At 32.4% G+C, this 13,393-nt stretch overlaps 1 protein-coding gene across 2 annotated transcripts; it reads right to left on the reverse strand.

Annotated features, from left to right (window-relative positions):
• Positions 1–111: 111 nt before the first annotated feature.
• LOC133872815 (serine/threonine-protein kinase D6PKL1-like) lies at positions 112–6,048 on the reverse strand. Of its 2 annotated transcripts, XM_062310429.1 has the most exons (4): positions 5,842–6,048; positions 4,686–4,844; positions 2,618–4,595; positions 112–1,282 (listed from the first exon to the last, which is right to left on the reverse strand). In XM_062310429.1, the coding sequence occupies exons 3-4, from the start codon at positions 4,381–4,383 to the stop codon at positions 436–438; spliced, it is 2,613 nt and encodes an 870-aa protein (XP_062166413.1). In that variant the 5' UTR covers positions 4,384–4,595; positions 4,686–4,844; positions 5,842–6,048; the 3' UTR covers positions 112–435. The 2 variants fall into 2 exon arrangements, with proteins under 2 accessions (XP_062166413.1, XP_062166412.1); XM_062310428.1 differs by lacking the exon at positions 4,686–4,844.
• Positions 6,049–13,393: the final 7,345 nt, after the last annotated feature.

Here is a 13,393-nt window from a genome sequence, read left to right on the forward strand (position 1 = left end):
AGGATCTTCAATCATAAGATGATCTAAGTATTTGAATCTTTTCCTGCTAAAGAAAAAATAAAAAATTATATATATATATATAGGCCCGAATGGAAAAAGGGAAAAACAGAATGATCAATGATCTCAATTATGCAAGTTCAAAATGGACAGGGCTTCAGGTGTTGAGATTGCACTACATTAGGTCTTAAGAGGTTACTGTGCATAGAAAATGCAGTCTTTGTCAATGCAGCTCAGGCCATGTCATGAACCACATGAAGCCATGTATCAAATCCTCAGCTAGCTACAACTTTCTATACCATTGATGACAAGCTTTTACCAAAGTGTTCTCAACTAAATTTACATTTTAAGCTACATATTAGTTACAACAGGGGAGGAGACGTCTGAATCAAGGACAAACCTAACCACAGAGCTTGTCTTCACAGAAGAAGTGGTTTTTTAAAACAATTCAAACTCCAGGTGCTCTCCTGTAGCTTTACACTCCAAAAACTTGCTCTTTGTTTCCTGGGAAGCCGTGCTTGGAAATCCAAATTCACAAAAATCAGGTAGCTCTGGTGGAATGGTGCAACGTATCAATGCCCAATTCAGGCCTTCAAAGAATGGGTGCTGCTTAATCTCAGCAGCCCCTTTCTCGGATCCGAACCGGTTCTCGGGCTCCTTTACCAACAGGCCTCTGATGAGATCTCTTGCCTGGCAGCTGACAAGTGGGCTGTCAGGGAATTTGAGACTCTGCAACACTACATTGGCTAAGGTCTCTTCATTGTTACAACCTTTAAAGGGTGTTCTACCATATAGAAGCTCGTAAAGAAAGATACCAAATGTCCACCAATCAACTGCAGCTCCATGACCCTCTCCTTTAATGATCTCAGGAGCCAAGTATTCATGGGTGCCAACAAAGGAATTGGATCGTGCATCGGTGGGCTCAGCCACAAGCTGTGGCAATGATCGGACCTGGGATGCAATGTCAACTTTTAACTTCCTTGCTCTTGCAGCAGCAGGTAAAAACCTAGGGCTGAAACATGGGACTTGACAGGATGGTTCAATGCAAAAAGGCTGAGCACAGCTAGAATCTGTACATGGACCAGATGTCTTTACAGGATCCGCATTAAATGAAGATGATTTCAGAAGAGTTGGACTCACAGTACATCTGAGTGAAAGGTCAAAGTCCGTGAGCATTATGTGACCATCTTCCCTAACAAGAATGTTCTCTGGTTTCAAATCCCGATACACAACTCCAAGCATGTGCAAGTACTCCAAAGCAAGGAGGACTTCAGCAACATAAAACCTGCAAACACAGAGGAGGCTTAAATTAGTTTTTAAAGGAGTGGATGGCAAATGCAAAACTTAAAGAAGAAGAATCAATTCTAAAAAAATAACTTGCATTAGACCTAATTTTTCTAAATTTGCACCAATCTAAAGAAAAATAAAATGTACAAAAAGACTTTGGAACACAGATTCAGAGGACACAGAACCAACATTCAGGAGCCCAAATTTTATTCAGCTATCGGAGCTCTTTAGAGCTGCTATGCACACCAAGAATTGATGTTAAGGATGAGTAGTAGAAGTTATGATAAGACACAAACTAAGGTGTTACTAGACTTTTTTAGCAGCCAAAGTGTTGCCAAGCATGGTTAACATGGAGAAGGTGTCAAGTTAATATGCATGCAGGAGCTGTTGGTGACAGTGAGCAGCTTGGTAGCTGAAAGCAGCAACAGTGGTATTGTTTAATTAAGGTGGCAGCAGAAGTCAGCAACATGCAACATGCAACATGCAACATGCCAGAGTGACATGTTGTCAGATAAAGGTAGAGTGATAACATATTTGCCTTTATATCTAAATTAGCTTGATGCAGTGCCAATGCTCTGGCTCAAATGGTACTTCCTTCCCTATAAGGATAGGGTGGAGAGTGAGGAATGTGTTGACCAGTTGAGTGCATATGTAACTTACTAATCATAGGAAAAATAGCTTCGCTTGGTTTCAACTCAAACTATATTCTTTCATAATCGAGAGTTACAACATAATCGAGAGTTACAACATAGCACACACATGTACCCTTGTTGGGTTGGCTAGAGAAATGTACAGATAGAGAAGCACATAGGAAGCAGTGAATAGAAGTCAAATATCTGATCTTATTGAATCAACAAATATGCATGGAATGACTGAGTGATAACTGAAAATCAATTATGACATCGATCGAGTGAATGGAAATCAGTACAATTTTTGCTTTATTACTTCAAATTTACAATAAAAAAAAATAAAAAAGAGACTTTCTTCATGTTAGAAAATCCACACCAAGAGAAATTGTGTACTTAACAAATCCCCATCTCACATAGCCAGAGTGATGAAAAATAGCGCCAAAGCCTTTAAAAAAAATGAGAGAAAGAAAGAAAAAATCATATTCACTACTTTCAACTTCAAAAAGGCATGATAAAAATTAACATGAAAAAAAAAAATCATAATCCTGTAAATACACAAATCAATTAGTCTTATGCATAATGAACTCAAATATGTTACTTTTTGTATCGGTTCTTAAATACATCTCTTTTCTTAGTTGAACACTTGGTTATGCGTGGTGTCAAAAAAAAAGTGCAGACAATGATATAAATGGAAGTATTTCTACCTCGCTGCTGGTTCAGGAAAACTCCTGCCAAGCTGCTTCTGCCGAAGGACGTGAAGATCTCCACCTGGGCAATACTCCATAACTAAGCATGATAGATTATCTGATGTGAATTGGGCATACAGTGTAGGGAGAAAAGGATGATCCAGCATCCTCAATATTTCTCTCTCTGTTTGAGCCCGAGGCATCTTCTTCCTTCTAGCCAAAAACTCAATGTCCATGACCTTTATAGCAAATAGACAATTCGTACCAATCAGCTCAGCAAGATATACAGTTCCAATGTCACCGCAACCGAGCTTCTTTAGAAGATTGAAGTGTCTCAACCCCATGACTCCATGTTGCATTCGTACTTGACGGATGGCTTCCCATCTCACGTCCTTTGACATGTGAGGTCTGTTGCCACAACTAGACCCACTCACATTGCTCTCATCGCTGATACTTGTACTACTACTATACTCACCTTGGCTACTTTTTGAACTTTGAGAAAATTCCCCCTTCTCTTTTGATTTTGTGCTCTTTTTCATTTTCATAACAATGCCTCTGCTTTTATTACAGTTGTTTGAAGTGAAGCCTGGCTTGCTCACTCCAGAGTGCCCATTACTTGGGCTTACCTCATCACTCGGACCAATTGAGTAGGATGTAACAGAAACTTGTTTGAACTCTTTACTTGCATTCTTCAAAGTGCATTGACATCTCTCACAAACCACTTGGGTTGTACTACGATCCAAGTCATTATTAACTTTGTTGTATGCACTAGAACTGCTGGCAGTGGAACTTGAGTTCTGCTTTAGTTTCTTCTTAACAGAACTCTTGTTCCTAACCACCGGTTTAACTGAGCGGGGAGTATTCCTGGATAACTTGCCCACCCTATTGCCAACGATTGAGCTAGAAGAAGATACAGCCTGCAACCTGCCTTTCCGCATGGGCTTTGGTACCAATGCTTTACTTGCTAACTTGGTTGAAGCAGGATCGTTTTCAACCATCTCTAATATGTTGCCACCGCCACCGGTACTAGAAGAAGATGGAGAAGGTGCAGATGTCTGCTTCTCTTTCTGCAAAAGCTCTACCTTTGGGTCATGAGCCCCGACTTTCCTTGGTGAAGAAACAGTCTCATCTTGTAATGGCATGTTCCCCGTATTATTATCTGATGTTGTAACAGCATATTGAGAAGAAGAATGATCACTTTGGCTTGATGACTTCATATTGGGCATTTTAAGATGCTCGGGCATCTTCCCAGAAGAATTCAATTTGCTTTCTTCTGGCACAAGTGATATTTCAACCACACTTCCTTTCTCTTTATCTAAGGATGGTCCAGATACACTAGCTTCAACCACAACTGCATGGTACAATGTTTTTATCCGTCCGGCTTCTGAGACTCCTGAAGAACTAGTCGACTTTGATAACCGTTTCATAGCTGCCATTTCTGATGCCTTAGAAAGGCATAGCTCCCTTAATGCCTGCTTTAGAGTCACAGGTTCTGAATTCCCAATTCCCGGTGAATGGGGCGCACCAACTGTGATTGGCCTTTTTAAGGAACTTTTCCTTAAAGGGCTTGTTCCTGCTTGCTGTGAAAGACCTAATCCCTTGGTCGAAGCTTTAAGATTAATTGCCTCAAAAAGATGATTAATATCATCTTCCAGAGAATCCTTATATCTGAGTTTTAGATTAGGAAGCTTCCGATCTTTGTCATAAGTTCCCCTAGAATGTTGACCCATATTCACCTCTTCCCCTGCTTCAACAATTTCACAAGTACCAGAAAATGAACCCATTACTTACTGCGTTACTCTGCTAAAGCTATTTGATTTAAGTGCCAAACAATAAGGTAGAATTTAGTCCTGCAAGTTGATTTTCATCCGTCTCTCAAGAAGTATTTCGGACATAAGAAATTCAGATATCTAAAAGCACCGCGCATGCAATTTAGACAGTAATTTAGACTGTCTGTCCACTTCTTTCACTGGCTCCAAATTGTGACATCCAAACCCTGAAATGACAGCCAAAGTTAGGGTAACATCAGCTAACTAAAAGTCAATTAGATAAATTAAAATAAAAGGCAGAGGCATGTTTTGTTGACATCTACAACAGAAAGCGCACTCCCGGATGGTATGAGCCACTAACTGACAATAACATCCATTTAATGAGCCTTTAAGTAGTAGGATTTCAATTTTCGACCGCAACAGTCCAGTTCAACATCAACTAACTATTTATCCCATTGGCTTACATTCGCAAAACCCTACACAATAAGAAAAAAAAAATATATATATATATATATGAATCCATGACACAAAAAGCGAACTCATCAAATTGAGATATGATATGTTGCCATCCCATGACATACCTATTGACACAACTATTAATTTTTATTATTATTATTATTAAACAAAAAATCACAAAATCATGTAAATGAGTTGGGGTCTGGTTTTGTATTTTTTATTTAATAACTAAAAAAAAAAAAGTCAATAGTTGTGTCTTGGTTGGCAAAATATCATTTCTCCATCAAATTACAAAACCCTGATCATTGTACCAGATTTTAGATACTTGAATCCAATCCGGTGGTGTCTAAAACTTGGTCCTTTACCAAAAAATGATTGAGGAAAGCTCGTATTTGATGCTTAGAAATTAAGAAATATTCTAATTACAATCTCCGGTTTGTCCCCGTCACGATTTCGTAATCAATATGCGGTGCAGTTTGCTTTAAAAACATCAGTGAAAAATTCGAGATTCAAAATGCAAACAACATATGAAGAAATAACTATAGAGGGACAAAAAAAAAAAAAAAAAAAAAAAAAGAAAAGGAGAAGCAATCAGACCCATTTGATAGAACTCTTTCACATTTTTATACATTTAGATACTGATTTATTTGCTCGAATAATGGATCAGAAACAATGTGAAGCAAACCCCAGTTGTAAAAAAATCAACTTTTTTCAGTTAAACTTATTCAAAACGAAACACACCCCAGATTCACCAAACTAACGAACCAAAACGAACCCAGAAACTAATAACTTTTTTTTTTTTTTTGGATGAAAAAAAACTAATAACTATTAACTTCACCCAAAATAGCAAAAAACAAAAACAAAACAAAGAAACAGCAAAAAAAAGAAGAAGAAATGAAACCCAAAAAGAACCTCAACAACGAAACGTCCAAAAAATCCAAAGAAACACAAACGCGTGGTATATGTGTATATTGTGAGCAACCCAAGAAGGTTGCGATCGAGAAAGAGGAAAAGTACCTGAAACGAGCTGGTAGGAGTTTACACATTGAAGCAGAATTTTAGTCATCAAATCTGAGGAATGAAGAAGGAATCCCAGTTAGGACTAGAAAACCCTAAGGTTGTTGTGGTGGTGGGAGATGGGGTGGGGTTGAAGCGGTAGGCGAAATGAGAGAGAGAGAGAGAGAGAGAGAGAGAGAGAGGGAGAGAGGGCAAGTACAATGTTGCTGTTTCTTTCCATACTGGCTCTGATTATTTTGAAGATCAGGGTCCCACCTGCTGTTGGGTGAGTATCGAGGAAGACGGAAGAAATTTTTTTTTTTAAAAAAAAAAAAATAAGAAAGATTTATAAAATTTTAGAATCTTACTTCTTTTTATCCCCTACGCCCTACGCGGTTTAGAATCTTTAGAGCATTCCCATTCGGCTACGAATATTTCAATCTAAGAGCATTTTTAAAAATCTAATCAAATTTTATTCACTAAAATAATTAAAATTTACTTTTTTTATTATTATTATTTAAAAAATTACTTTTTAAAATTCTTAGCAGTCTCACCAATTTAACTATTCACTATTATTATTTTATTTAAATAATATTTTTTAAAATTTCTTTATTCTTTCTCTATTTAATTTTTTTATACAAAAAGTTACTATACATATTCATTTTGAGATTATACCATTGCTAAGAAATTCAATAAATTTTCATTTGCTTCTCAACCAAATTCAATAAAGAAATAAATAAAAAATAAATGCAAGAACCACAAAGTTTATGTTAGAGACAAATAAACCTTCATGTCCATGAAATAGGGACATCATTGTGTGAGATAGGTGGGAATTAGGAGAATAAAGGGCAAAAAAAAAAGTGTTGTGATCATATGACAGAAAAATAAGAAATAAAATTAGTGAGAGAGTTGATGAGTGAATACTACTCATCAAAATTGGTGAGTATTTTCACTCACCAAAACTATTTGGTCAAAGTGGTGACACCGTTGTGAGTAGTTTTTGAGCATTCCTATTTGATGAAAACACTAAAAAAATTACTCTCAGCAACCTCACCACTTTAACCAAAAAGTTTTGGTAAGTGAAAATACTCATTAATTTTGATGAGTAATATTCACTCACCAACTCTTTCACCAATTTTGTTTCTCATTTCTCTTTCACATGATCATCGCACTTTTTTTTTTCTTCCCTTTTTTCTCCTATTTTCTTCTCCTATCTCCCATTTATCTCACACGATAATATCCTTATTTCATGGACATGAAGATTTATTTGTCCCGAACATAAACTTTGTGGTTCTTTCATTTATTTTCTTTTTCTTTTTTTCTTGAATTTGGTTAATAAACAAATGAAAACTTCTATAAATTTCTTAGCAATAATCTAATCTCGAGATGAAGGTGTATGATAACTTGTTGTATAAAAATATTAAATAGATAAAGAATAAAGAAATCTGAAAAAATATTATTTAAATGGAATAGTGATAGTGAAATAGTTAAAATTGTGAGGCTACTGAAATAATTTTTAAAAAAATGGCTAATCAGAATAGAGAAAAGTGGTTTTTAGTTACTTTGGTGAGTAAAATTTGATGAAACTACTAAGAATGCTCGTTTTCATCAAATTGGCTCACCAAAATATTTTTGATGATACTTCTAGGAATGCTCTAAAATAGCTAACTAAAATTCATTTTATCTAGTTTAGCTAATGAGTTTTAAAAGGCATAATCCATCCGATTATCTAAATTTTTTTATATTTTATTAAAATAAGCATTTTTACAATTAAATATTCTTTTAATTTTAATAGAAGACAAAAGTTGAAATAAAAACAAAAGGTGGAAGAAAAACAATAAAATAATTTTAGATATGTGAATAGTGCAATTCTACATGTGAGTCGTACTATTTACAAATGGATGAGAAATCTATTTTACCTTTTGTTTAGATAATCCAATGGAGTGGATTTTTTTTTAAGTTTTTTTTTATCTATTATAGCCTAAAAGTGAAAATAGATAATCAGATGGGAATGCTCTCGGTATGTTATAATATTATGCAGGTAAATTTTCAAAATGCTCATACATTACTTTAATTTAAATTAAATGGTTTAAACTTTAAAGTTTATTATATTAATTTTTATTATATTTATCCATTTAATATTTATCAATATTTTGAAAAAATAACAAATATTGATATAATAAAATTCTACTCATTTAATTAGAAAACAATGATGGATATTTGTGGGACGCTTAAGAATTATTTATAAATAAATAATAAATAAAAAATGATCTAGAAAAAATATAAATTTTCATATTTATGTCTGGTGACGTGTGGATCTTCGATGAGCCATTGTTCTTCATAATCTGCAAAGAATAACAAACAATATGTATGCCCTATCTGATGGCTAAGTCAGTGGATAATTTTTGGAGAGTATTGAGAGTCGGATTTTGAATATATTTCAGTATATATTTGTACTTGGGGTAGCAGCCTATTTATAGGCATATAGTTCTGAGACTACTTGGAATGCCCTGATGCACTTCTATCAGGAGTTTGTTCCCCATATTGTGGGATTGAGACTGATCTTCTTGCAGTTCAGTTTGAGTATGACACTTATTCTCCATATAGTATTTGAATAATGTATCTTATCTCATGCATTTCGGATATATCCCTTAATGTGTTATAGGATTCTGTTAAATCTTAGTGATTGAGCGGGTCTAGTCAGGTTAGTTGAACCAACTGAATCTTTGGTTCGGGTTTAAGCCCATTTAGCCTTGGGGATGGTAATTTCCCCAATAGTAATGTAAAACAATAAATTAGAAACATTAGAAATTATTATTTGTCAAATTAAACGATCCATCCTCGAAAAGAAAGTTTAGATTCAAAACAAGTTTTTCTTCTTTTACCAATATAATTTAAAATGATGTTTTTTCTTTATTATTTTTGCCGAATTTTTTTATATAGAAACCCTTTTGCCAAAGTACACAAAATATTATTTTACAGAAACCCTTTAGCGCGCAGTCAAATTATTTTACAGAAATTTTTGATTGGTTTGTACGGAATTTTTTTTTAATGTATTTTAGGAGTGTTTTTTAATTTTGGTTTGCAAAAATATTCAGATGTAAACATATAGATGAAAACAAATTTGAATATTTTGTGCTTTAAAGTTTTTGTTAATATTTTTGTTTTTAAAACAAAAAATAAAAGAGAGAATAATAAAATTTTAGCAACCAAATCAATAAGAATTACAACACATTTTTATGTTAATATAAAGCTTGTTGATACTAAGTAATGATATTCTTTCCAACCATTTATTACATATTTTTTTTAAAAAAAAATAGATGACAGAATATTAGGATATAGCCTAACTTATTTACTGTCATTAAATGGCTTCTCATTATGATCAATAACAACACCCATAATCATCCCTGACAACGTAACTTACACATCAAACATCATTATGCACTTTAAAAAAAAAATAATAATAATAATAATTTTATTTTTTAAAAAAACCACCACATTATGCCAACTGCATGATTCATTTTTAGTCAGCTGCCATCATTGACATGTTACCATAACTCATAGCCAGCCCAAATTTTGTCTTCTTGCTATAAGACAAATTGGTCTCTAAAGCAACTAGCAAACAAATTCAGAAAAACACTACAGTTAAAGACAAAAAAGAAAAAAAAAAAAAAAAGGGTACTGCAGTAAATTTTGAAGATAAAAAGATTTTGTAAATAGTGATGCGGCCAATTAACATCCATTCCTTTTAACACCTTTACTTAAAATTTATGATGCACTTAACTTTTGGGCAACCCTTTGTACATATGGATTTGATCATTGCACAACAGGTTGTGCATAACTTGTACACAATCACTCACATGAGTGGAATCCACCCATACTTATGTGAGTGATTGTGTACAAGTTATACACAACCTGTTGTGCATCAAACTCTTTCGTTGTATATAGGAATGAATTCCCTTATAAGTACTATTCCAGAGCGGTCGAGCCCTCGCAAGGCAATCGCATGATTTTTCTTGAGTCATTTAGGGTGCTTGGCCATTCTCTAATGATGTGTTTAATTGCTTTGAAGAGTGTTTCGACCGCTCTCAAAGGATGAAGAGTTAGTTAGCCACTTTTTTTAAAGTTGTCGGATCAGTTAAACGAAATTTTTTTTAAGTGGGCGACCACCTCTTTAAAAAAGTTGTGACCAACCATTTTAAATGGTGGCTGGATTACCCTTTTATTTACTTTACTTAATTTTATTCTAAATAATTGCAAGAGATCTCAATAGATATTAACCTAGATGTGACCCACAAAATTTCAATTATGCACCAAGAGGTCCAACATGTTATTATTTGGCATATAGTATGATTACAGTAACAACCAACGAACCATGAATCGTGACAGCTTTTTTTTTTTTTTTTAATTTTATCTATATATATAGAAAAATGTTATACATTACAATTTTATTTTATTTTGTATATAACATTATTAATCAATATTTATTAAAAAAAATTAATTGATAATAAAATATTAACAAAATGAGATAAAAATGTTGTGAACTAATTTCCATAACGCATATATTGAGGTTGAGGTTTATCATTCAATGGATCCCACATCAGTAATAATCAATATTTCGAGATTTAACCTTCAATAATTGTTGCAGACTTTGCGAGTGGGGGAAAGATATTGAGGCGTACTGCATCGCTTGGGAAACACAAATTTCCGACCGCTTCTGACTTCTTTTTGTCTGACCATTTTGGCTCCTTTCTTCTGAGTTGTATCTAGTGAATCTCACAGAATTTATCTCCAAATTCAAATCTAAGTAGGGTTGCTCTTCTTTTCTTTCTTTCTTTTTTCTTTCTTTTTTTTTTTTTTTTTTTAAAAAGGGATAAGAACTAGAATAAACAAATAGCACAATTATAAAAACAGGAAAAAAAATACAAAATATAAAATATAAACCTAAAAAGAAAATTTAATATTAATAACGATTTGGCCACAGCTCCAAAAATCATCTTTGAAGACCCCAAAAAAAAAAAAAAAAAAAAGACAATTGAAAACACTACCAACCAAATTATTAATAGTGAAACAGGGTTGCTCCACGTTATCTCCTTTGCTTAAAAATAAATAAGGTCGGATTCAAGCCAATGGGATTATGGGAAATCAATATTAAATCGTACACTAAATATTTGTTTAAAATAAAATAAGATTGGGTCTTAACTTTTACTACAATTCATTACAAACTGTGGTGTGTCATGTCAATCAATAGTTTATGTAGTAATTACCACGTCAGCTGCACATTAATTTGTAAAATACATATAATTGAATTATAATAGTACTTAATATACCGTGACATAAAGCATGTACAAGATAAAAGAAAATCAAGAGTGTCTAAGAGGATGTGATCACTTGCCAAACAATAGTTTATAAGAATATATATATATATATATATATATATATATATATATATATATATATATATATATATATATATATATATATATATATATTTCAAAATGAATAATTAGCATAATTTGTTAAAAAAATATTATCTCTTTTTTTTTTCAAAATAAAAATATTAATAAAATACAAAATACTCAAAATTATTTTTAATTTTATATTATATTAAAAAAAACCAAATAAGAAAAAAAACCCTCCAAGAAATATTAAACAAACGGAATCTACTTATACAGTTTTTTTGTGTGTGTTAAGGCTGAAGCAGTCGCTAATCAAGATGCTGTAGGAATAAACTTTTGAAAAGCTGGACTAAGAATAAGATGATGGGACTTGATTGTCCAGAATCCGATGCGGATGCCCATATAATTATTATTTTTTTTAAGTAAATATATAATGTTGATTCAGCTACCTGTTTCCTCAAGGCCCAGAGTTAATGTTTATATTTATGATTTATCCAAATAAACTTTTTTAAAAAAAAAAAAAAAATAATTTGTTGGGGAATGGGATCATTGGGATGGGTATTCGTAACTATGGAAGAAGACAAACAATGGACTTTTACTACTAACTTTTTATATTATCTCTTCTGATTCTGGGATTAACTAAATAATTATGCAGATATGTGGATAAACATGACAACCACGTAGTTAATGTACTGCAAAATAAATGATATATATATATATATATATTTAAAAATAATAATAAAATTACAACTCTTGTACAATTATTTTACAACTCCAAGACATATTAGGTGGGACTACGATCCCACCTACGTGGATCTCATCTAATGTGTTTTGGTTGTAAAATAATTGTGCATACATCACTTCCCTAAATTCGGGTAAAGTACAAGGAGTTATTCGATGTCCTTTTTTTTAAAAAAAAAAATGGATAAAGTTTTTTTTAATTAAATTAAAAAAATTCATTTAATATACTTATATTTATTTTTAAAGTATATAATTCTTGTATATATTTTTAACATAAACTAGCACTTGTTTTTAGAGCATGCGATCCGATGCATGTGAGAATTGCATTGTTCAATCATTTTTTTTGTCTTCTCGTTTTCATATTTTTTTTTTCAAAACAAAATATTAATAAAAAATATAAAATGTAAAACGCTCACAAATTATGTAAAATTATTTTTATATTTATATCACATCATAATATTTTTTTTCAAATAAAAAAATAATCTTTTAAAAAACATTAACAAACCAGTCATTTTTACAAAATTATGTCCGCATTCTAGTGATTAAAAAAATAATAAAAAAACATATAAGACAAGAGTGAGTAAGGGACAACACCCCAAATTCTAAGTTTTTTTTTTTAATTATTATTTTTTTATTTATTGTTTTTGCTCTGGTACCGACATTTGTTTATTTATTTATTTTTTGTGAAGAGGTGCCGACAACTTTAACATACTTCATTTACCGGGCCTTTATATTATCCACATTCTATCTGTGAGCAAACAGTTTTTTGACAATGATGTTTCTTCTCACTTTGAATATAATAAAATCTCATAACCTCTGTATAAAAAGAGGAGCCAATAGAGATTAAATCCATGATTTACCCTTCATCCTTATTTCTTGCGGGGAAGAAAATATCATTTAACTTAAAGAAAAAAGAAAAAAGAAATTATAACTACATATTGCATCATATTTGATTTTGGAATTAACAGTTGATTATCACACAATAAATCTCCAAAAAGTTGGCCTTTTAAGTTCGTTAATCAGGTTAGGCAGATTCATTCTTAATAAAGTCTATAGGGTGGCTGAACCCAGCCTGATTGAGAAGGACAAGTGCAACTTGTATTACTGATATCTCATTATTCTCAAAGGTTCAATAGTGTGTATTTAGTGGAGTGGGTGCCACAAAATTAAATCTGTTAGTCTATGAACTTCTCTCCTAATCAACAACACGGGGAAAAACACTCCATTTGAAAAAGAATTAGATCATTCAGAAGTATGTTTATTTTCTCTGGCCAAACGCTCTCATTCTGTTGCTTTCTTTGAGCTATTTTCTTTTTCTAAAGCAAATTATGATTTAAGCATTTGAGTAAACCCCTTTAGACCTCAGCAAAACACTTTGAACTTGACATTTCTTATCTTTGTAGATACTCTTGATAGAGATTTTGGTGTATGCT

Source organism: Alnus glutinosa, chromosome 7, assembly GCF_958979055.1.
Source record: "Alnus glutinosa chromosome 7, dhAlnGlut1.1, whole genome shotgun sequence".
Taxonomy (NCBI): Eukaryota; Viridiplantae; Streptophyta; class Magnoliopsida; order Fagales; family Betulaceae; genus Alnus; species Alnus glutinosa.